This window comes from Rana temporaria, assembly GCF_905171775.1.
Source record: "Rana temporaria chromosome 2 unlocalized genomic scaffold, aRanTem1.1 chr2bb, whole genome shotgun sequence".
NCBI classification, from domain to species: domain Eukaryota; kingdom Metazoa; phylum Chordata; class Amphibia; order Anura; family Ranidae; genus Rana; species Rana temporaria.
Genome location: NW_024404407.1, coordinates 129479 through 155466, shown reverse-complemented (window position 1 = coordinate 155466; position 25988 = coordinate 129479). Strand labels below are relative to the sequence as shown.

The 25988-nt window shown below is 46.5% G+C and overlaps 1 protein-coding gene across 1 annotated transcript in view; it reads left to right on the top strand.

The window, feature by feature from the left end:
• Positions 1 to 4953: 4953 nt before the first annotated feature.
• LOC120921542 (cGMP-dependent 3',5'-cyclic phosphodiesterase-like) overlaps positions 4954 to 25988 on the top strand; it is a gene marked incomplete at its 5' end in the record, with an annotated part of 126698 nt that continues 105663 nt past the window's right edge. Inside the window, 2 exons of the mRNA XM_040334041.1 lie at positions 4954 to 5113; positions 17895 to 17947. Of these exons, the coding sequence (XP_040189975.1) occupies positions 4954 to 5113; positions 17895 to 17947 (213 nt within the window). The remainder of the gene's footprint in view (positions 5114 to 17894; positions 17948 to 25988) is intronic.

Below are 25988 nucleotides of genomic sequence, written 5' to 3'. Positions count from 1 at the left end.
TTAAAATCCTTTTTTTTTGCTAGAAAATTTCTTAGAAACCCTAAACATTATGGCCCAGATTCACATACCTCGGCGCATCTTTATGCCAGGCGTAGCGTATCGAATATATGCTACGCCGACGCTGCGCAGAGCAGCGAGCACAGTATTCACAAAGCACTTGCTCCCAACGTTGCGCCGGCGTAACGAAAAATTGTAGGCGTAAGCCGGCCTAATTCAAAGTAGGTGAAAGTGGGCGTGATCCATTTAAATGAAGCGTGACCCCATGCAAATGATGGGCCGAACGAACGTCCCGTGGACGTATCCCCGTGCGCATGCTCAAAATCACGTCGAATATACTCCCTAAGATACGACGGCTCAATGCCTACGGCGTGAACGTAACCTACGCCCAGCCCCATTCACGTACTACTACGTAAACAACGTAAAATACGACGGCAGTTCCCTGGTCCATACCTTTGCATGAGTTGCGCCTCATAGATGGGGAATAACTATACGCCGGACCTAAGCCGTACGCAAACCGCGTATATTATGCGCCGGGTGCAACTATGTTCGTGAATCGACGTATCTCCCTCATTTGCATATTTGCAATGAGGCAGCCAGCGTAAATATGCGCCCAAGATACACGGCGTAGGCAAGTTCGTCGGTCGGAGGAAGCCTATTTTCAGGCGTATCTAATTCTATGGGCGCGGCGCATAGATACGACGGCGCACCTTGACACTTACGCCGACGTATCTCGAGATACGTCGGCGTAAGTGCTACGTGAATCCGGACCTATATATATATTTTTAGCAGAGAATCTAGAGAATAAAATGGCAATTGTTGCAATATTTTATGTCACACGGTATTTGTGCAGCAGTGTTTTAAACGCAACTTTTTGGGGAAAAGACACTTTCATTAATTTAATCACTTAAGGACCGCCTAACGCCGATCTACGTCGGCAGAATGGCACTGCTGGGCCGCGGGACACGCAGACCCGATCGCAGCCAGAGTCCCGCGATCGGTTACAGGAGCTGAAGAATGGGGAGAGGTGTGTGTAAACACACCTTCCCCGTTCTTCACAGTGGCACTGTCATTGATCGTCTGTTCCCTGATATAGGGAAAGGCGATCAATGACATCACACGTTCAGCCCCGCCCCCCTACAGTTAGAAACACATATGAGGTCACACATAACCCCTTCAGCGCCCCCTAGTGGTTAACTCCCAAACTGCAATTGTCATTTTCACAGTAAACAATGCATTTTTATAGCACTTTTTGCTGTGAAAAATGTGTCAAAATTGTCCGATGTGTCCGCCATAATGTCGCAGTCACGAAAAAAATCGCTGATCGCCGCCATTAGTAGTAAAAAAATAAATATATTAATAAAAATGCAATAAAACTATCCCCTATTTTGTTAACATTATAAATATTGCGCAAACCAATCGATAAACGCTTATTGTGATTTTTTCTTACCAAAAATAGGTAGAAGAATACGTATCGGCCTAAACTGAGGAAAAAAAATTATTTTTTATATATTTTTGGGGGATATTTATTATAGCAAAAAGTAAAAAATATTGCATTTTTTTTTCAAAATTGGCGCTCTATTTTTGTTTATAGCGCAAACAAATAAAAACCGCAGAGGTGATCAAATACCACCAAAAGAAAGCTCTATTTGTGGGAAAAAAAGGACGCCAATTTTGTTTGGGAGCCACGTCGCACAATCTGCGCAATTGACAGTTAAAGCAACGCAGTGCCGAATCGCAAAAAAGGGGCCTGGTAATTTACCTGCATATTGGTCCGGGTCTTAAGTGGTTTAAAAAAATGAAAAAGTAAAGTTAGCCCAATTTTTTTGTATAATGTGAAAGATGATTTTTTTTATGGTTACCAGGTTAGAGTTACAGAGCAGGTCTACGGCTAGAATTATTGCTCTCGCTCTGACGATCACGACGATACCTCACGTGTGATTTGATCATCGTTTACATATGCAAGCGCAACTTCCGTATGTGTTTTCTTTGCTGCGCGAGCTCGCGGGGAGGGGGGCGCTTTAATTTTTTTTATTTTTTTTTATAATATAAAATTGTGTTTTAAAAATAAAAATAAATGTTGATCACTTTTATTGCTGTCACAAGGAATGTAAACATCCCATAGGTGGTGACAGGTACTCTTTATGGAGGGATCGGAGGTCTAAAAGACCCCAAATCCCTCCATTGCACTTCAAAGTATTCAGATCGCCGAAAACGGTGATTCTGAATACTGTGTATTTTTTTTAAAACCGGCGCCATTGGCAGCCAAGAAACCCGGAAGTGACGTCACTTCCGTGTTTACACTGAAGAGACTGGATTGAAGGTGTTCGCGGCTTCGTTTCAGTCTCTCTCTAGGCACTGGAGTCGGCGGATCACAGATCGGGTCTCCCGGTGGGACAGGAGGCCCTGTATAAGCGGCGGAGGCGGCGGGAGGGGGGGGGGATGTCCCCTCCCGCTCCTCCGGGATAACAACCGAGCGGCTAGCCTCACATAGTAAAGTCCATAATATTTCCTTTTTTAGGATGGGGTGGTTATTTACCCTTTGTATTTGGCCGGGTGACCACTATTACTGGGATTAATCATGAAATGGATGGAAAATACAAAATTATGATTGTTTATTCTGACTCTGACGGGAGGGCCCATGGAACCCATGCTGTCAGTAGGGGGCCCCATCAGGGTTGCTAGGCTCAGTAAAACCAGGGACAGTATGTAAAAATCTATGTTTTTTTTTTACATCTATCCCTGATATGTCTGAAACCAACATGCTTCTGATGTGAAAATCCTGAGATTTTAGCTGCCCCGCCTCTGCACTGCCTCCTGGCGTGGTGGCCATCTGTAAGCCCAGGGGCCCCATAGTCTTCTATTGCCCGGGGACCCCATGAGTTGTCTGTCCGCCCCTGGCACAGGGTGAGTAAGAAAATAATGGACATTAAGAATATGGCTTGGGTTACTTAAAATGGAACCCTGTATATGCCATATTAGAAAGACTGACTGATTCATACTGTTAGGAGGTGCTGATGTCACCTCCAGCCACCTGTCCGTTGTTTGTTATAATGTAAATGAGTCTAGTGTGGCTTCTCTTTCAGCCATTGTAGTCTGGGCTAATTAACCCTGCAATTGTGTGAAGGAGTCCTGTGTTGATTTGTGATAATGTTGATTGTGTCTTCTGAGCTACAAGACGGCAAGTCTGGCCTAAAGGTCATATCTGTGAGTCATCTAGGCTGTCAAAAGGGATTAGTTAATGAGCTCATGTTAATTCGGTTTCTGGTCACAGGTGTTGTAACGACACCCCAAGTATGAAAGGGGTTTAAAGTCGTTTAAGACATTCCATTCCCGAACACAAAGGCAGCTACCGGACACTCCAATCAGCCGAACAAAAAACCCATACGAATAATTCTCCCCCAAATACGAGGCGAAGCTCTGTGTTGAGGGTCAAGCAGGAATGAATCTTTATTGAAAGCAATACAAGTTTTATACACAGTCAAAAGAGGAGGTGCTTGCATATCTGTAGTGAAGTCATATATATTGTACAGAGTCCGGTTAGATAATTGATATGTAGGTGTTATTATAATGACTATAAATGATTTTGTCCCGCAGAAACCCTGGTTCGAATCCGGGTCACGGCACCAATGTAGTGATATCAAACGTATAGTACAGAGTCCGGTTAGATAATTGATATTTAGGTGTTAGTATGAGGACTATAAATTATATTGTCCCGCAGCAACACACCAGGCTCTCCAGAGAGTGCATTTATTTGACTTCCAATACAGAATAGTGTTGCTCACGAATATTCGTATTGCGAATATTCGGCTCGAATATGGCATATTCGAGTATTCGCGAATATATCGAATTTCGCGGCCAATATTCGCTATTCCGAATATTCGCATTTTTTCAATTTTATTTTTAAAACAGATCACATCCTAGTGATCTCCAGCGACGTCTAAAAGCATTGCTGGTATGATTAGAGACACTGGGCCGAGTAGCTGAAGCGATCATTTTATATTGCCGAATATTCGCAATGCGAATATTCGGCAATAGGAATATTGCGCGATTATTTTCTCCGCCCTTCTTTTGCATCAGAGTTCTCCTACCACAGTTGTTAAAATTTCGCTATCATTTTCACATCCGCATTAGCGAAATTTCGCAATATTGTTTTTTGGATAAAATGTCACGAATATTCGATTTCAGAATATTAGCGAATACTTTCTCCGCCCTTCTTTTGCATCGGAGCCAATCAGAGTTCTCCTACCACAGTTGTCGAAATTCCGCAATCAATTTCGCATTTGCGAAATTTAGATAATATATCAAGAATATTCGATTTCAGCATGAGCCAATCAGAGTTCTCCTACCGCACTTGTCGAAATTTCGCAATTATTTTCGCATTCGCAATAGCGAAATTTCGCAAAAATTTCATTTGGATAAAATATCACGAATATTCGATTTTAGCGAATATTTCTCGAATATTTGGCTATATATTCGTGATATATCGCGAAATCGAATATGGCGTATTCCGCTCAACACTAATACAGAATAAAGTCCAAATTCAATATCCTGCTCATATTACTCTGGAAATACAGCGGGGACACAGGGGGGAACTTCCAAACGGGATGCTGAGGGGTTTTGGATTTACATAAGTGCAGGTTGTTATTGAAACAAATTACAAGAGTGATCTGTGTACAAATTACATTTGATATATTAAATAACATTGGTAATAGAATCCTCTATTAACTGTTATAGTCTTCTAGTATCAGGATAGGACAATGGGAGAGTTAGAAAACCCGAGGCAGATGGTTTTCTCCGGCTGTACTACATTACATATTGGGTTCTGCAGAGACATCTGGAGGCTTCGTTGTAACACGGTCCCTAGATGAGCATGAGAAACGTCTGTCGCGTCTGGAGAATTCCCCACCAATACGAAGCCTTTCTAAAACCCGCAATGTTGTTTCTGTTTTACAGATGGTGGTGGCGTGCAAGCGGGTGCTGGCTGTCCAGAAGCTCCAGCCGTGGCCCCAAGTCAGCCTGTCAACTGGTTCCTCGGAGAAATCACTAACCAAACCTGAACCCGCGCCAAGTGAAAGCTACGATGAGCTGGATCGCAAGATTCTCCAGTTATGTGGTATGGATTACAATGTTTTGTCTTTACAAATATAATAAAAAATCTGGCCTCCCCATCATAAGTGGAGTCTTAAACCAATAATAAAGCAACATTTCTTTCACTGAAACCAGTGATGGGGCGCTATTCCTTCCACTGAAACCAATGATGGGGCACTATTCCTCCCACTGAAACCATTGATGGGGCACTATTCCTTCCACTGAAACCAGTGATGGGGCACTATTCCTTCCACTGAAACCAATGATGGGGCGCTATTCCCTCCACTGAAACCAATAATGGGGCGCTATTCCTCCCACTGAAACAAGTGATGGGGCACTATTCCTCCCACTCAAACCAATGATGGGGCACTATTCCTCCCACTCAAACCAGTGATGGGGCACTATTCCTCCACTGAAACCAGTGATGGGGACACTAGTCTCCCACTGAAACAAATGATGGGACACTATTCCTCCTACTGACACCAACAATGTTGCCTATACGCACAGCTTATAGTGAGGTTAATAATTTTGGTAAAACATTTCGGTGTCAGCAGTTTATTTTTGTGTATAACATGAGGCATGCAGCATGGCACGGCACTGCACAAGGTAATGCATGATCTCTGCCTGTAGTGTGAGAACTGACACTTCCTGTGAAGAAACGACATATGCCACAATACCTGGGTCTGTCAGTGTGTGTAGGTCAGGCAGGTCACTGGTCAGTGTGTGTAGGTCAGGCAGGTCAGTGGTCAGCGTGTGTAGGTCAGGCAGGTCAGTGGTCAGTGTGTGTAGGTCAGGCAAGTCAGGTAGGTCAGTGGTCAGTGTATTTAGGTCAGGCAGGTCAGTCACTGTGTATGTAGGTCAGTGTGTGTAGGTCAGGCAAGTCAGGCAGGTCAGTGGTCAGTGTGTGTAGGTCAGGCAGGTCAGTGGTCAGTGTATGTAGGTCAGGCAGGTCAGTGGTCAGTGTATGTAGGTCAGTGTAATGGTCAGTGTTAGGCAGGTGTGTTTACTGGTCAGCATTGATGGGCACTGGTAAGTCACACAACCCCACTGCCCAAAGAAAAGCCACGACCCCCCCCCACCCTGGTTCTTGGACTTCGGGCTGAAGCCCCTGGTCTTTTTACCACCTAGCAGCGCCCCTGGTTGTCCGGTCCCTTTGACTCATAGGGTCAAGCTAGGTGAAGTAATAAATGGACATGAGGGTATTGATCAGCCACAATGTGTGAGCCCATCATTACAAGGTAGGGCCAGAAAATAGCGGAGGGGATATATTGTACCTACACTAATACCTTGTAATACCGTGTGTACAATGTGTTTAAAGTGTACAATTCCTTTAAATATAAAACAAAATGCATCACAAGAAACTCTCTGTATCTGAGACACAGGGATGCCTTGAGTAAGCTTGTTTTCAATTCTTCCCCAGATATATCTCAAAGGAAAGCATTTCAGTCCTTAATATTATATCAAAGAAATACACAAACTGAGTCTTCCAATCAAAACTCAGGAAACGTACAAAGAATGCCCATCATCCCATCACTATATCACACCTACTGCCTTTTATTGTAATAGAGGCCTCATAGGGCGAGTATAAAGAAAAGATATGGCTCTCAACACAGTTGTAAAGACGGCTGAGAATCACCGGTGTCCGGTATAAATTCAATGCCCTCGTGGTAGGAGCCTCATAAGGTAGACATGAAGACGATATACGACTTTCTATACGCTTGTAATTTGGGCTGAATAACACGACCAACCAATATAAAGTCAGTATACATGTCATCACACCAGTGTGCCCTGGTTGTCATCATGAGATATAATATGAAATGTGGATAGTTATGGCGTCTTTATTGAAGACGGATCCTCCTGAAAGTTAAATGACTTCTGTATCACAGTATGTACAGGAGAACAAAATCTTCCGAAGAAACCTCCAATGGAATCTGATCATGTAGACAAGTTGTCTCCAAACTGCCGCCTACAGGACAAATGTTGGCCTTTGCTTGTCTTTATCTAGCCCTTAGGGCACTATTCCTCCCACTGACACCAATAATGGGGCGCTATTCCTCCCACTGACGCCAATAATGGGGCGCTATTCCTCCCACTGACACCGATAATGGGGCGCTATTCCTCCCACTGATACCAATGATGGGAAACTATTCCTCCCACTGATACCAATGATGGGACACTATTCCTTCCACTGACACTCATGATGGGACACAATCCCTCCCACTAATACCAATGATGGGGCACTATTCCTCCCACTGACACCAATGATGGGACGCTATTCCTCCCACTGACACCAATGATGGGGCGCTATTCCTCCCACTAATACCAATGATGGGACACTATTCCTCCCACTAATACCATTGATGGGACACAATCCCTTCCACTGATACCAATGATGGGACGCTATTCCTCCCACTGACACCAATGATGGGGCGCTATTCCTCCCACTGACACCAATAATGGGTCGCTATTCCTCCCACTGATACCAATGATGGGACACTATTCCTCCCACTGATACCAATGATGGGGCTCTATTGCTCATAATGACAATGATGGGCATTACTGATGTCAATGACGGGACACTATTTCTTCCACTGACACCAACAGTGAGAAACAATTCCTTCCACTGCCGCCAACGATGGGGAACTCCTTCTTTCACTGACACTGATCATTGGGCTATAGAATCATGTCTCCTGGTGCTGCTGGACCTCAGTGCAGCTTTCGACACAGTAGACCACAAAACTCTGCTCACTCGTCTCACAGAAGTAGCCGGAGTCACAGACTCGGATCTATCCTGGTTCGCATCCTTCCTAGATAATCGATCCCAGACAGTGAAACTAGGAGCCTTCACTTCGGAAGCATGTACAATTACATGTGGAGTCCCTCAAGGATCACCCCTGTCACCCATGCTCTTCAACATCTACCTCCGCCCACTCCTCAAAATCATCAGCAAACAGGACCTGCTCTATCACTCCTACGCTGATGACACTCAAATTTACGTTCGCATCACCGACAAAAAAGACCAATATCACGCACTAGAAAATGGCCCTCTCATTGATCGATGATTGGATGACGAGAGTTCCCTCAAACTTAATGGACCCAAAACAGAACTTCTTTTTCTCCACACAAACCAAAAAGAAAAACTCTAGGACAACATGCATACCACCCCACCATCCTTGGACAAACTATCACCCCCGAGCACCAAAGTCAAAGTCTCGGAGTCATCTTTGACTCAGACATGACGATGGACGCACAAATAGGATCAGTAGTCAGCGGATCTCTCCATCTCCTCCGCCTGCTATGTAGACTCATCCCCTTCATCCCGGAAGAAGACACAGCAGTAGTAGTTGGAACAGCATCAATTCCTGACTCGACTATGCAAACTCCCTCTACACAGGACTTCCCAAATACCAAATTTGCGTCTACAAGTCGTCCAGAATACAGCAGCCAGACTGATAACGGAGAAAAAAGCCCTGGAATCAATCACACCGTCCCTGAGTCCCTACATTGGCTAGCCCGTGAAGATTGGGTCACATTAAAGACCCTCTGGCCTCACTCACAAATGCACACAAGGAAACGCTCCTCAATACCTATGCAGAAAAATAAAACACTACAACCAGTCGCGCCCATCCGGTCAACTAACCAAACCTCCTCCACATCCCCAAGTCCGCTACAAATCTAAAGGAGAACGAAGATTCGCAGTCCCAAGGACCCCTGACATCCGCATGAAAGAAAACCATCGGGTCTTCAGGAAAAAACTAAGACTCATCTCTTCTGAAGGATCAGGAACGACACTGGATGTAAATAAGCACCTTGAGGCGATTTAGTTCGCATTTGTAGCGCTATACATACAGTCACTCACTCAAAAAGAGGAAAGGGGGGCACACCGACCTTGTGCATTACCAATGTTAAGATTTATTAAAAACTTAACAGCAGTGATCGTACTCACAAACAAACGTGTATAAAAAAGCTTATCACTCCGCCAGCAAATAAGGCTGCGTCTCTGGACACCTGCAACCTGGACGGCATATTGGAGGGGTCCAATATCCGCTTAGCCGTTTGTGATGCCTTCGGACCCCTCCAATATCCGGTCCAGGTTGCAAGTGTCCAGAGACGCAGTCTTATTGCTGGCGGACTGATAAGCTTTTTTTTTTTTAAGTTAAGGGCACATCCTATGTATGAGAAGACTTCATGACAAGATGACGGCTTATGACACCTCTGACCAGTAACAGTACAGAAATGTTGTGTAAAATCTGTGAAGCCTATTGGGGTCTTCCCACCCACAATGATGTGAGCTCAGAAGTCCCCCTACAGTGCTCTCCAACAAGGTCAGCCTGGGGGAACCCTACACGGCCCCACCCACATGACTGACCAGCGTTAGGATCTCCGTCAAAGAGCTGGGGCTCACTGAAAGAACCTGTCACCACTGACCCCAGAAACCCAGAGAACCAACCACCACTGAACCCATACAAGAACCCAAAGAGAGCCAGTCACCACTGAACCCCATACAAGAGCCCAAAGAGAGCCAGTCACCAATGAACCCATAGAAGGACCCAAAGAGAGATAGTCACCACTGAACCCATAGAAGGACCCAAAGAGAGCCAGTCACCATTGAAACCCCATACAAGAACCCAAAGGACAAACAACCACTGAACCCATAGAAGGACCCAAAGAGAGCCAGTCACCACTGACCCATAGAAGGACCCAAAGAGAGCCAGTCACCACTGAACCCATCAATAACCCAAAGAGAGCCAGTCACCACTGAACCCATACAAGAACCCAAAGAGAGCCAGTCACCACTGAACCCCATACAAGAACCCAAAGACAACCAACCACTGAACCATAGAAGGACCCAAAGAGAGCCAGTCACCACTGAACCCATACAATACCCAAAGAGAGCCAGTCACCACTGAACCCATACAAGAACCCAAAGAGAGCCATCCACCACTGAACCCCATACAAGAACCCAAAGACAAACCAACCACTGAACCCATAGAAGGACCCAAAGAGAGCCAGTCACCACTGAACCCATAGAAGGGCCCAAAGAGAGCCAGTCACCACTGAACCCCCATACAAGAACCCAAAGAGAACTAACCACCACTGAACCCATACAAGAACCCAAAGAGAGCCAGTCACCACTGAACCCATACAAGAACCCAAAGACAACCAACCACTGAACTCATAGAAGGACCCAAAGAGAGCCAGTCACCACTGAACCCCATACAAGAACCCAAAGACAACCAACTACTGAACCATAGAAGGACACAAAGAGAGACAGGTCACCACTGAACCCATAGAAGGACCCAAAGAGAACTAACCACCACTGAACCCCCATACAAGAACCCAAATAACCAGTCACCACTGAACCCATGAAGGAACCCAAAGAGAACCAGCCATCAATGAAACCTCAAATGAACACAGGACTTCTGAAGGAACCCTAAGAACCTCCCCCCGGTAAGGTTTGTCCACATAGCATGAACCAGCTGACAGTGACCACACAGCTGTGCTGGGATGAATATGGGATTCACTCTGCCCCTGTCAGATATAGATACACATCACGTGATGTGCCCTTGCCCAGTGACAGGGGGACTGATAAGCTTTTTTATACACGCTCGTAATGCACAAGATCGGTGTGCCCTCCTTTTCTCCATTTTATATTTCAGTTATAGGATACCCATTGTTCTGAGAAGGGCAGCAAGACTGCAGACTTTGTTTTATCCAGAGGGTTGGCTGCACCACTTACCTATAGACTAAGCCCCAAGTGCAGGAGATTGTTTTTTGTGTTACTGATCATATTCTTCCCACTGAAGCCAACAATTGGACACTATTTCCTTCCACTGACACTGACCACGGGGACACGGTTTCCTTCCACTGTTTCCAATGGTGGGACACTATTCCTTCCACTGACAAGTGTGTCTTGTCTACAGTCAGGCATGGTGGTGGGAGTGTCATGGTCTGGGGCTGCATAAGTACTGCCGACACTGGGGGGCTACAGATCATTGAGGGAACCATGAATGCCAACATGTAGTGTGACATACTGAAGCAGAGCATGATCCCTCCCTTCGGAGACTGGGCCGCAGGGTAGTTTTCCAACATGACAACGACCCCAAACACACCTCCAAGACCACCACTGCCTTGCTAAAGAAGCTGAGGGTAAAGGTGATGGACTGGCCAAGCATGTCTCCAGACCTAAACCCTATTGATCATCTGTGGGGGGTCCTCAAACGGAAGGTGGAGGACGCAAGGGTCTCTAACATCCACCAGCTCTGTGATGTCATCATGGAGGAGGGGAAGAGGAACTCCCGTGGCAACCTGTGAAGCTCTGGTGACCTCCATGCCCAAAGAGGGTTAAGGCAGTGCTGGAAAATAATGGCGGCCACACAAAATATTGACACTTGGGCCAAATTTGGACATTTTCCCTTAGGGGTGTACTCACTTTTGTTGGCAGCGGTTTTAGACATTAATGGCTGTGGTTGAGTTATTTTGAGGGGGCAGCAAATTTACACCGCTTATACAAGCTGTACACTCACTACACAACATTGTAGATACAAAGTGTAATTTCTTCAGTGTTGTCACATGAAAAGATACAAGGAAATATTTACAGAAATGGGAGGGGTGTACTTACTTTTGTGAGATACTGTATACCAGTGCGTCAACTGTTTACTGAAAAGATATCTGAGAAGTCATGTCTCTTCGCTGTATAAGCAACAAGGCATTTCAATTCATCAAATGACACTATAAAGATATTTTAAAGGTCACAACTTTTCACTATATAGACGTTGGCAGCTTGAGTCCTCCATGATGGTAGTATTATGTACTTGAGAGATGTCAACCATAACACGCGACTAAGAGTCTCAAGAAAGATTACGCTCAAGTTGTTTACTACTGTTCCGGAACCTTGCCTTGAATTGGCACTTATCCACCGGGGATTGGTTGAAGTATATAATGTATATGTTATTATGAGGCTCTCTCTACGCTTTCCATTAAATATGGTAAAATATTTTATGAAACGCGTAGGAGGCTTCATAGTAACATATACATTATATACTTCAACCAATCCCTGGTGGATAAGTGCTAATTCAAGGCAAGGTTCCAGAACAGTAGTTGTTTGGTTATTAACCACTTCCATACCGCGCCTATTCCGGCACTTCTCTCCTTCATATAAAAATCATTTTTTTTGGGCTAGAAAATTGATCAGAACCCCCAAACATTATATTTTTTTTTGCAGACACCCTAGGGAATAAAATGGCGGTCTTTGCAACTTTTCTTTCTCGCACGGTATTTGCGCAATAATTTTTCAAACGCCTTTTTTTGGAAAAAGAAAAAACGGTTTCATGAATAAAAAAATAACAAAACAGTAAAGTTAGCCCAATTTGTGTGTATAATGTGAAAGATGATGTTATGCCGAGTAAATAGATACAACATGTCACGCTTTAAAATTGCGCGCACTCGTGGAATGGCGCCAAACTTCGGTACTTAAAAATCTCCATAGGCGACGCTTTAACATTTTTTACAGGTTACTATTTTCGAGTTACAGAGGAGGTCTAGGGCTAGAACTGTTGCACACGCTCTAACGTCACGCGGCGATACCTCACATGTGGGGTTTGAATGTCGTTTACATATGTGGGCCGGACTTGCATGCGTGTTCGCTTCTGCGCGTATTTTATTTTACTTAATTGTTTTTATCTTTACACTTTTTTTTACATTTTTTTTTTATCACTTTTATTCCTATTACAAGGAATGTAAACATCCCTTGTAATAGGAATCAGTGTGACGGGTCCTCTTTATGGAGAGATGTGGGGTCAATAAGACCTCACATCTCTCCTCCAGGCTTACAAGCATGAAATCGGAGAAAAAAATCACTGATCACATGCTGTCAGCCGCGATTGCGGCTTTGTTTACTTCTGGGTACCGGGCGTGACGTCATAACGTCGCGCCCGGGCCTCCGACTGTCATAGAGATGACTGGTGACCATCTGGTCACCAGTCATCTCTATGCTTTCCAGCAGCGCTGACCGATTCACTCTCCGGGCCCCCGATGGCACGGGAGAGCCCGGAGAAGCACCGGATGGCGGCGGGAGGGGGGGGGGACATCTCCTCCCGCTGCCTATAAGAACGATCAAGTGGTGGAACTGCCGCTTTGATCTTTCTTATTGTCCACAGAATCGTCAGGTGAAGACGGCGATATCTGAATGATGCCTGTAGCTGCACCCATCATTCAGATATCACACCACAAACCCGAGGACGTCCCAGGGAGGTTAAAGGCAAGAGGTTAAAGGCAAGGTTCCGGAACAGTAGTTGTTTGGTTATTAATATATTAGCAGACACCTAGGGAATAAAGTGGCGATCATTGCTCAGTTACTGGGCAATGGCGGGTGCCCGGCAGACATCACGGCCGCCGGGCACGCACATCGGGGTTCCCAGTGATGCGGCGGCCTCTAGTGGCTCAGGAAGGTCGAGGACGTCATATGACGTCTTCCCTGAACGCAGAGGCTTATCGTCCCGCCCTCATTTGACGGCCTACTGGTTAATACTGTAATCAACTGATACAGCTCTAGTGTTAAAAAGTAACAAATGTATTAAATGTTTAATACTGTAATTGTCTAATGCTGCTATAGTGCTAGAAAATTAACAAATTAATGAAATGTTTAATACTGTAATTGTCTGATACAGTTATAGTGTTAAACGGTAACAAATGTATTAAATGTTTAATACTGTAATTGTTTAATGCTGCTATAGTGCTAATTTTTTTTACAAATTATTGAAATGTTTAATACTGTAATTGTCTGATACAGTTATAGTGTTAAACAGTAACAAATGTATTAAGGCCCGGATTCACGTAGAATCGCGTATCTTTGTGCGGGCGTAACGTATCCTATTTACGTTACGCCTCCGCAACTTTTACAGGCAAGTGCTGTATTCTCAAACGAAAGTTGCGGCGGCGTAGCGTAAATAGGCCGGCGTAAGCCCGCCTAATTCAAATGTGGTAGATGTGGGCGTGTGTTATGTAAATTTTATGTGACCCCACGTAAATGACGCTTTTTACGAACGGCGCATGCGCCGTCAGTGAAAGTATCCCAGTGCGCATGCTCCAAATTAACCCGCAAGAAGCCAATGCTTTCAACGTGAACGTAAATGACGCCCAGTCCTATTCGCGAACGACTTACGCAAACAACGTAACATTTTCAAAATTTGATGCGGAAACGATGTCCATACTTAACATTGGTACGCCTCATGTACGCCTCATATAGCAGGGGTAACTTTACGCTGGGAAAAGCCTAACGTAAACGTCGTATTTGTACTGCGTCGGCCGGGTGTACGTTCGTGAATTCGTGTACCTAGCCGATTTACATATTTGTAGGCGTAAATCAGCGTACACGCCCCTAGCGGCCAGCGTAAATATACAGTTAAGATCCGACGGCGTAAGAGACTTACGCCGGTCAGATCAAATACAAATCTATGCGTAACTGATTCTAAGATTCAGGCGCATAGATACGACGGCTCGGACTCAGAGTTACGACGGCGTATCTGGAGATACGCCGGCGTAACTCGTACGAGAATCCGGGCCTAAATGTTTAATACTGTAATTGTCTAATGCTGCTATAGTGCTAAAAAAAAATAACAAATTAATGAAATGTTTAATACAGTAATTGTCTGACACAGTTACAGCATTAAAAATAATTTAATGTAAAAAAAAAAAAATACTGTATTAAATCCAAATTTTTTTCTTACATTATCATACAGCGATTTTATATGCAGATTGCTCTCAGGTAGGTTCTTCAATAAAGTAGGAATTTTAAACTCTTATTAAACTATGCATATTTGAAGGTTTAGCCCAAAGTTTTCTGGAGGAGTATAAATTAATAACGGCATGGGAAAACATGTATATATATATACAGCAATGGAATAATGAAGGTCTCAATAATTGAACAGATAAGGGAACCAAGCCAGTAATTTATATTATTTCTAAGGCCTAAGGTTCTTCATATTTCCATCATCTTCCGCTATCTTGTACAAATGCTGCTTCCATTCCTCGGGGGGCTTTATATAGAGAATTGATGGTTCAATGTGGATATTTAACATTATGTTTTTTTTCAGTTGCTTCTTTAATATTAAAGCCGTATCCTTACAAAACTTTCAAACTCAGTGGATTATGTCAGACTTCTTAAATACTGGTAAGCAAGTAACGGCCCCATTTATAACATTTTGGCCCAGATTCACATACATCGGCGCATATTTATGCCGACGTAGCACATCTGATATACGCTACGCCGACACGCCGCGCAGAGAGGCAAGCACCGAATTCTCAAAGCACTTGCCTCCCAAACTGCGCTGGGTTCCCTCGTCGTAAGTCGACGTAAGTGGAGGTGGGCGTGAGCCATGCTAATGAGGAGTGACCCCACGCAAATGATGGGCCGAGTGCCATACAAGTACTTAAAACGAACGGCGCATGCGCCGTCCCGTGGACGTATCCCAGTGCGCATGCTCAGAATCACGTCGGAACTACTCCCTAAGATACGATGGATCACTGCCTACGACGTGAACGTAACCTACGCCCAGCCCTATTCACGTACTACGTAAACGACGTAAAATACGAACGACTGTGTTCCCTGGTCCATACGTTTGCATGAGTTGCGCCTCATATATGGGGAATAACTTTACGTGAATCGACGTATCTCCCTGATTAGCATATGTGAATAGGAAATCAATGGAAGCGCCACCTACGTCCATCGTAACTATGCGCCCAAGATATGCCGACGTAGGAAAGTTATGTCGGTCGGATGAAGCGTATCTTGTTTTTAGAGTCCGGCGCACAGATACGACGGCGCATATTTACACTTACGCATATTTACACTTACGCATATTTACACTTACGCTATCAATCATTATCCACAACTTTCACTTTGTGGCCATATGAGCCCAATAGTGTAGCAAGTACTGGGGGATGGGGTGGGGAGGGAAGATATCATAACATGACAGTGGTATCTCTATTTGTTGTAGCATGTTAGTAGTTTTTAGCAGTTTCCTGTACCTTAGAAGCATTCCTGTTACATGGAAGCAGACATCACAGTCAGGCCCTCCTGTATGTAGTCCAGGCCCCATCAGTTAAATGGGGGAGCCTGGACAGTTGTATGGTGCAGGCAGTCCCCCACCCCCCAAAACACAGCCGACTCTCCTCCTCTCCCACCCTCCGGCTGTCAGCAGCCACAGGGAGAGCCACAGGGAGATTGGTTTAGGACAGGGGTCTCCAGACTTTCTAAACAAAGGGCCAGTTTACTGTCCTGAAGACTTTTGGGGGGCCGGACTGTGACCAGTGGGAGTAGAAAAGGTCCCGATGTCAGTGGAAAAATACAATGCCCCATCTTTGGTGTCATTGGGAGGAATTGTGCTCCATTGTTGGTGTCATTGAGTAGGGGGGGGGGGGGATTATGCCCCATTGCAGTGGCGGCTGGTGCTCAAAATTGGGGGGGGGGGGTGCAAACAAACTGGAAAAAAACATCAAATGCAGCCACTGTGCCCATCAAGCGCAGCCACTGTGCCCATCAAGCACAGCCACTGTGCCCATCAAGCACAGCCACTGTGCCCATCAAGCACAGCCATGGTGCCCATCAAGAACAGCCATGGTGCCCATCAAGCACAGCCACTGTGCCGTCAAACACAGCCACTGTACCCATAAATTGCCGCCACTGTGCCATCAAAGGCAGCTACTGTACCCATCAATTGCTGCTACTGTGCACCATCAATTTCTGCTAGTGTGCCCATCAATTGCTGCCACTGTGCCCATCAATTGCTGCCACTGTGCACCATCAATTTCTGCCAGTGTGCCCCATCAATTGCCGCTACTGTGCCCCATCATTTGCCGCTACTGTGCTCCATCAAATGCTGCCCCAGTGTGCCCCCGCCCCCCCAGCCTGGCACTTACCTGTCTTGGGTCACGGCACTGTGACTTATTTGCTTCCCTAACACAACACTAAGTAAACAGCGAATGCACAGCATGGCGCCCGCTGTTTACCATTTTGGAAGCCTATTAGAGCCCACAGCTCTAATCAGGATGCCCTAATCAGCCACTTCCAAATGTAATTCAGATGCCCGGCGCCCGAATAGGGGCCGGGCACCTGAATAGAGGACGGCAGCGGCAACCATAGATAGATTCATGCAATGCATGAATCTATCTATGGTGAGAGAGAGATGACAGGAGCGAGGGGACGGCGCTCCTGTGCCCTTTATGGAAGCACCACCACTGCCCCATTGTGGGTATCATTGGATGTAATAGTGCACCAAGGGCCAGATAAAAGCAAGCAAAGGGCCGCATCTGGCCCCCCAGGCCTGGTGTTTGGTGACCACTGGTTTGGGAGATTGTCCTTCCCCGCTGTTCTGATCACTCCTTCTCCTGTCCAGAATCCCCTCCCTTGGAGCTCCAATCCCCCTTTGACCTTGCCCCCTCACAGTTCCTTGGTGTCAGGTATGGGGTGAGCATGGATTACTAGCCCCTTCCTTTCCTAAATGAACACAGTGAGTGATCATTACCAATCGCTCATGTGTTCATTTATAATTAAAGCATAATCTGCTTACAATGTTTCACTTTTGTGAATGAATGGGGAGCCTCTGTTCAGAGCACTTCCTGTTATTTTATTCTGCAGTGCAGCTTTGGTTTCAGAGAAAGGATTGGGCTTCGTGTCCTCAATCACTTTCTCTGTTCCAAAAGTGAAACATCCAGGGTCTGTTTAGATCTCTGACATTTCACCAGTTTTTAGAGAAATATGGTTTTGCTGCCCTATACTTACAAAGCGCTATTTTATCTTTTCACAGGGGAGTTGTATGACCTGGATGCGGCGTCGCTGCAAATTAAAGTTCTTCATTATGTGAGTATCTGCGTCCTTCTCGTACCTCTGTGTCCTTTTTTGTAGCCAAATTAACCTCAATCCCATGACAAGGAGGGTATTAAAGGAAACCTGTATAGAGTGCTCGGAGGCCACCGCTGCTGACCTCTCCTAAAAAAGGTTTGTTGTCAGATAATATAGCCTACATAACAGTGACATCACCGAGAATGCAGCCTATCCATTCACTAGAGAGCAGTGACATCACTGAGAATGCAGCCTATCCATTCACTAGAGACCGGTGACATCACTGAGAATGCAGCCTATCCATTCACTAGAGAGCGGTGACATCACTGAGAATGCAGCCTATCCATTCACTAGAGAGCGGTGACATCACTGAGAATGCAGCCTATCCCTTCACTAGAGACCGGTGACATCACTGAGAATGCAGCCTATCCAATCACTAGAGAGCGGTGACATCACTGAGAATGCAGCCTATCCATTCACTAGAGACCGGTGACATCACTGAGAATGCAGCCTATCCAATCACTAGAGAGCGGTGACATCACTGAGAATGCAGCCTATCCATTCACTAGAGAGTGGTGACATCACTGAGAATGCAGCCTATCCCTTCACTAGAGAGCGGTGACATCACTGAGAATGCAGCCTATCCATTCACTGGAGAGCGGTGACATCACTGAGAATGTAGCCTATCCGATCACTAGAGAGCGGTGACATCACTGAGAATGCAGCCTATCCCTTTACTAGAGAGCGGTGACATCACTGAGAATGTAACCTATCCAATCACTAGAGAGCGGTGACATCACTGAGAATGTAGCCTATCCAATCACTAGAGAGCGGTGACATCACTGAGAATGTAGCCTATCCAATCACTAGAGAGCGGTGACATCACTGAGAATGCAGCCTATCCATTCACTAGAGAGCGGTGACATCACTGAGAATGCAGCCTATCCAATCACTAGAGACTGTAGCCTATCCATGGACTATTCAGTTTATTTTATTGGCGGTGACCCGTGTGTGTACTGTACTTTACAGTCTATTTACCAATGCAGCTGAACTCTATAAACAACGTGCACTTTTCCTTTAGAAGTTGACATCTCGGTTGGCAGCCCCACCGCTTCCCAAGCAGCTAATAACCATTACAGGAGCCGGTGAAATGAAAGAAGTCAATTAGGAGCGCAAATCATTGCTAACTCGAAGCTTAAATGTACAATTTCACCGTGGGCCTCTGTACACAAGCATCACAGGTGCCAAGCCGCGACCCTGCAGCCATTTGCAAATTGCTAATTGCACTGTAGCAATTACTGCAGATTAAGAATGATAATATGTGTTATTCCCTTATCGAGTTAGTGAACACAATCAGCGGGATCTACGTGTTTACTGAAGGATCAGGCGGTGGCAGTGAAGCAGGTCAGGGTGACACCCCAACGTACAATGAGAAATGAGATAAGAACTAGGGTGGCCATGGATGGGCTGTCTATCACTGGAAGTGGTTAGCTGGTCAGAAGAGTCGCGGAGAGGGACAGCTGCTGGGAGACGGGGGGTTAACATCTGCTGTAGGAAGATGAAGAATAGGACCAGAAAGTAAGGTCTGGAAGGAAGGGGTGTCGAGGTCAAGAGCCAAGCCCAGGTCATACACAAGTGAGCAATAGGATCTGTATAAGAGAAATGTCTGGAGCCAAGCCCAGGTCATACACAGGTGAACAATATGATCTGTATAAGAGAAATGTCTGGAGCCAAGGCGAGGTCAGACACAGATGAGTAGTGTAGTTGGAGATAATGGAGAAGCCAGGAGCCAAGCCCAGGTCATACATAGGTGAGCAATAGGATCTGTATAAGAGAGATGTCTGGAGCCAAGCCCAGGTCATACACAGGTGAACAATATGATCTGTATAAGAGAAATGTCTGGAGCCAAGGTGAGGTCAGACACAGATGAGTAGTGTAGTTGGAGATAATGGAGAAGCCAGGAGCCAAGCCCAGGTCATACACAGGTGAGCAATTGGATCTGTATAAGAGAGATGTTGTCTGGAGCCAAGCCCAGGTCAGACACAGATGAGCAATAGGATCTGTATAAGAGACATGTCTGGAGCCAAGCCCACATCAGACACAGATGAGTAGTGTAGTTGAAGATAATGAAGAAGCCAGGAGCCAAGCCCAGGTCATACACAGGTGAGCAATAGGATCTGTATAAGAGAGATGTCTGGAGCCAAGCCCACATCAGACACAGATGAGTAGTGTAGTTGGAGATAATGGAGAAGCCAGGAGCCAAGCCCAGGTCAGACACAGATGAGTAGTGTAGTTGGAGATAATGGAGAAACCAGGAGCCAAGCCCAGGTCATACATAGGTGAGCAATAGGATCTGTATAAGAGAAATGTCTGGAGAAAAGCCCAGGTCAGACACAGATGCGCAATAGGATCTGTATAAGAGACATGTCTGGAGCCAAGCCCACGTCAGACACAGATGAGTAGTGTAGTTGAAGATAATGAAGAAGCCAGGAGCCAAGCCCAGGTCATACACAGGTGAGCAATAGGATCTGTATAAGAGAGATGTCTGGAGCCAAGCCCAGGTCATACACAGGTGAGCAATAGGATCTGTATAAGAGAGATGTCTGGAGCCAAGCCCAGGTCATACACAGGTGAGCAATAGGATCTGTATAAGAGAGATGTCTGGAGCCAAGCCCAGGTCATACACAGGTGAGCAATAGGATCTGTATAAGAGAGATGTCTGGAGCCAAGCTGAGGTCAGACACAGATGAGTAGTGTAGTTGGAGATAATGGAGAAGCCAGGAGCCAAGCCCAGGTCATTCACAGGATGCGCAATAGGATCTGTATAAGAGACATGTCTGGAGCCAAGCCCACGTCAGACACAGATGAGTAGTGTAGTTGAAGATAATGAAGAAGCCAGGAGCCAAGCCCAGGTCATACACAGGTAAGCAATAGGATCTGTATAAGAGAGATGTCTGGAGCCAAGCCCAGGTCATACACAGGTGAGCAATAGGATCTGTATAAGAGAAATGTCTGGAGCTAAGGCGAGGTCAGACACAGATGATTAGTGTAGTTGAAGATAATGAAGAAGCCAGGAGCCAAGCCCAGGTCATACACAGGTGAGCAATAGGATCTGGATAAGAGAGATGTCTGGAGCCAAGTTGAGGTCAGACACAGATGAGTAGTGTAGTTGGAGATAATGGAGAAGCCAGGAGCCAAGCCCAGGTCACAAGCAGGAATCGGCCAAAGGGAAGTCCCGGCAGGACCAGGACAAGGGGTGGACAGAATGGGAAGCTGCCCCGGGTGCTGAGAAGCAAAGGGGCAACGAATTGACGCAGAGTGGTACGCCGATTCTAAGGCATGTATTAACAGAGGGGTAGGGGGGCACAATTTAGGATCCTTGCCCTTGGCACTGGATGACGCTGTCCCGGTACTGAGTCCAGGGGCAAGCGGAGTCAGTAACAGGTCACCAAAGTAAACGCAGGATCAAGATATATGCAACAAAGGTCGCGGACTAGCTGAAGATCATCCAGAAACTACCTGCCACTACTCCTTCTTCTCCTTTTCCTGTTCTGGAATTGGAAATGCACACACATGCACCAGCACACACGGGCATCTGCCCACACAGGGTTCCCTGCCTAGTGACGCATGGGCACCTCTGTTCCAGATTGTGTCCTGGCATAGAGGGTGATGGCTAGATGCTGGTGGTGGTGGAATGTCACCATAGTAGTGTGTTTCCTTTCTTTACTGGTGTCTTTATACAAAAGAAGTTTGTGTTTTACAGCACTGAACCTTTTAATGAGTGATATGGGAACCATGGGGGCCACATTCTGAGCTGCAACAGGGCCCTGCGCCAGAGGGAACCCAGGATCAGTTTCATCGCCACCCCCAACTCATTTCAGTTTATATTTAAACCCTAAAGATATAGGCCCTAAGGATATAAGGCCCTTAGGTCTGCTATGGAATTTAAGGGGAACCCCTACGCCAAAAAAAACGGCATGGGGGTCCCTCCAATATCCATACCAGACCCTTATCCGAGCACGCAGCCCGGCCGGTCAGGAAAGGGGGTGGGGACGAGCGAGTGCCCCCCCATCCTGAACCGTACCAGGCCGCATGCCCTCAACATGGGGGGTGGGTGCTTTGGGGCAGGGGGGCACCCTGCGGCCCCCCACCCCAAAGCACCTTGTCCCCATGTTAATGGGGAGAAGGGACTCTTCCCGGCAACCCTGGCCATTGGTTGTCGGGGGTTTGCAGCTCTTTTACTAGCGGGGGCCCGGTCTTCTGCAGCGTCTTCTTCCCTCTCCTCTTCTTTGATGTTGACATGACGCTTCCTCCCGCTGTAATGCCGGGTGCGCGGTGCCCAATGATTTATATAGGCCTCTTAGGACGTCACAGTCCCATCATGCTCCGGGTGGTGACGACATAAGGGGCGGGGTCACCGTGTGATATCCGCCCCCTTATGTCTTCAGCACCCAGAGCATGGGACTGTGACGTCATAAGAGGCCTATATAAATCGAAGAAGAGAAGAGGGAAGAAGACGCCGCAGAAGACCGGGCCCCGCTAGTAAAAGAGCTGCAAGAAGATAGCGGAGACGCCCGGCAGAAGGACATTGGAGAAGAGGGAAGAAGACGACGCGGAAGACCGGGCCCCGCTAGTAAAAGAGCTGCAAGAAGATAGCGGAGACGCCCGGCAGAAGGACACCAGAGAAGAGGGAAGAAGATGACGCGGAAGACCGGGCCCCGCTAGTAAAAGAGCTGCAAGAAGATAGCGGAGACGCCCGGCAGAAGGACACCAGAGAAGAGGGAAGAAGACGACGTGGAAGACCGGGCCCCCGCTAGTAAAAGAGCTGCAAGAAGATAGCGGAGACGCCCGGCAGAAGGACATTGGAGAAGAGGGAAGAAGACGACGCGGAAGACCGGGCCCCGCTAGTAAAAGAGCTGCAAGAAGATAGCGGAGACGCCCGGCAGAAGGACACCAGAGAAGAGGGAAGAAGACGACGTGGAAGACCGGGCCCCCGCTAGTAAAAGAGCTGCAAGAAGATAGCGGAGACGCCCGGCAGAAGGACACCAGAGAAGAGGGAAGAAGACGACGTGGAAGACCAGGCCCCCGCTAGTAAAAGAGCTGCAAGAAGATAGCGGAGACGCCCGGCAGAAGGACACCGTAGAAGAGGGAAGAAGACGACGCGGAAGACCGGGCCCCCGCTAGTAAAAGAGCTGCAAGAAGATAGCGGAGACGCCCGGCAGAAGGACACCAGAGAAGAGGGAAGAAGACGACGTGGAAGACCGGGCCCCCGCTAGTAAAAGAGCTGCATGAAGATAGCGGAGAAGCCCGGCAGAAGGAAGAAGGCACCGAAGAGCAGAAGAAAAGACCCCCGAAGTCGGAAGAAGTCCCCCGGAGCTGCCTAATAAATGACTTTTAAAAGCTGTGTAGTGTGTTTTTTTTTTTACATTTTTTTTCTCCAGGTGAATGGGTAAGGGTACGATGTACCTCATATTCATTCACCTAGGGTGGGGGGCCGGGATCTGGCGGACCCCTTATTAAAGGGGGCTCCCGGATTCCGATAAGCTCCCCACTCGCAAACCCCGACAACCAACGGCCAGGGTTGTCGGGAAGAGGCCCTTGTCCCCATCAACATGGGGACAAGGTGCTTTGGGGTGGGGGGGGCGCAGGGCACCCCCCTGCCCCAAAGCACCCATCCCTCATGTTGAGGGCATGCGGCCTGGTACGGTTCAGGAGGGGGGGGGCGCTCGCTCGTCTCCACCCCCTTTCCTGACCGGCCTGCGTGCTCGGCTAAGGGTCTGGTATGGATTTTGGGCGGACCCGCACGCCGTTTTTCCGGCATAAGGGTTCACCTTAAAATCCATAGCAGACCTAAGGGCCTGGTATGCTCTTGGAGGGGAACCCATGCCATTTTTTTATTTAAAATTTGGCGTGGAGTTCCCCCTCAAGATTCATACCAAACACAGTGCCTGGTATTGGCGGGGTTTCAAGTCGGATCCCGGTTCAATATCGTGCCGCAGCTAAACGCAACCGCAGCTAATCGCACTGTACAAAATCAGCTGATCGATGCGCCTGGACTCTTGAATTTCAGCAGAAAATAAACATGCCGTCCGTGTGAAAGGGGCTTTCTCCTCTCCTTTCTTTTCTCCTTTCTCCACTCCTCTCTTCTCTCCTTTCTCTACTCCTCTCTTCTCTCCTTTCTCTACTCCTCTCTTTTCTCCTTTCTCTACTCCTCTCTTCTCTCCTTTCTCTACTCCTCTCTTCTCTCCTTTCTCTACTCCTCTCTTCTCTCCTTTCTCTACTCCTCTCTTCTCTCCTTTCTCTACTCCTCTATTCTTTTCTTTTCTCTACTCCTCTCTTTTCTCCTTTCTCTTCTCTTTTATTTTCTCCTTTTTCTACTTCTCTCTTTTCTCCTTTCTCTACTTCTCTATTTTCACCTTTCTCCCCTCCTCTCTTTTCTCCACTCCTCTCTTCTCTTTTTTCTCCTCTCCTCTCCTCTCATTCTCCACTCCTCTCTTCTTTATCCACTCCTCTTTTCTCCTCTCTTCACTCCTCTGTTTTTTCCTTTCTCCACTCCTCTCTTTTTTCCTTTCTCCACTCCTCTCTTTTTTCCTTTCTCCACTCCTCTTTTCTCTCCTTTCTCCACTCCTCTCTTTTCTCTTCTCCTTTCTCCTCTACTTTCTTTTATGCTTTGTCCTCCCCTATTTTTTCTCCTTTCTCCTGTCCTTTCTCCTCTCCTCTCTTTTCTCCTTTCTCCTTTCTTTTTTATTTTCTCCTCTACTCTCTGCTTTCTCCTCTCCTCTCTTTTCTCTTCTCCTCTCTTTTCTTCTTTCTCCTCTCTTCTCTCATTTCTCTTCTCCTCTCTCTCTCTTCTCTTCTTTTCTTTTCTCTTCTCTCTCTCTCTCTTCTCTCATTTCTCCTCACCACTTTTCTCTACTTTCTCCTATCCTCTCCTTTCTCTTCTCCTCTCTCTTCTCTCATTTCTCCTCACCACTTTTCTCTACTTTCTCCTTTCCTTTCCTCTCTCCTCTCCTATCTCTTCTCTCTCTCTCTTTCTCTTCTTCTCTATTCTTCTCTCTTTCTCTCTTCTCTTCTTCTCTCTCATTTCTCCTCACCACTTTTCTCTACTTTCTCCGTTCCTTTCTCCTCTCTTCTCTCCTTTCTCTTCTCCTCTCTCTCTCTTCTCTTCTCTTTTTTTCTTTTCTCTCTTCTCCTCTCTTCTCTCATTTGTCCTCACCACTTTTCTCTACTTTCTCCTTTCCTTTCTCCTCTCTTTTCTCTTCTCCTCTCTCTCTCTCTCTCTCTCTCTCTCTCTCTCTCTCTCTCTCTCTCTCTCTCTCTCTCTCTCTCTTCTCTTCTCTTCTCTTCTCTTCTCTCTTTCTCTCTTCTCTTCTTCTCTCTCATTTCTCCTCACCACTTTTCTCTACTTTCTCCTTTCCTTTCTCCTCTCTTTTCTCTTCTCCTCTCTCTCTCTCTCTCTCTCTCTCTCTCTCTCTCTCTCTCTCTCTCTCTCTCTCTTCTCTTCTCTTCTCTTCTCTTCTCTCTTTCTCTCTTCTCTTCTTCTCTCTCATTTCTCCTCACCACTTTTCTCTACTTTCTCCTTTCCTTTCTCCTCTCTTTTCTCTTCTCCTCTCTCTCTCTCTCTCTCTCTCTCTCTCTCTCTCTCTCTCTCTCTCTCTCTTCTCTTCTCTTCTCTTCTCTTCTCTTCTCTCTTTCTCTCTTCTCTTCTTCTCTCTCATTTCTCCTCACCACTTTTCTCTACTTTCTCCTTTCCTTTCTCCTCTCCTCTCCTCTCCTCTCCTTTCTCTTCTCCTCTCTCTCTCTCTCTCTCTCTCTCTCTCTCTCTTCTCTTCTCTCATTTCTCCTCACCACTTTTCTCTACTTTCTCCTCTCCTCTCCTTTCCTCACTTCTATGTAAATCATCTGGTACATTGTAATCAGCCTTATAGAAAAGTTAGCCTCCTGTCATAAATGAACGTGAACTTGGCTAATTTACATATTAATGACACAGGGAAGGTCAGATAAGAGGTGATTCTCATTAGGCGTGCTGCAGGAATAGGAACTCATTATCCTGACATTG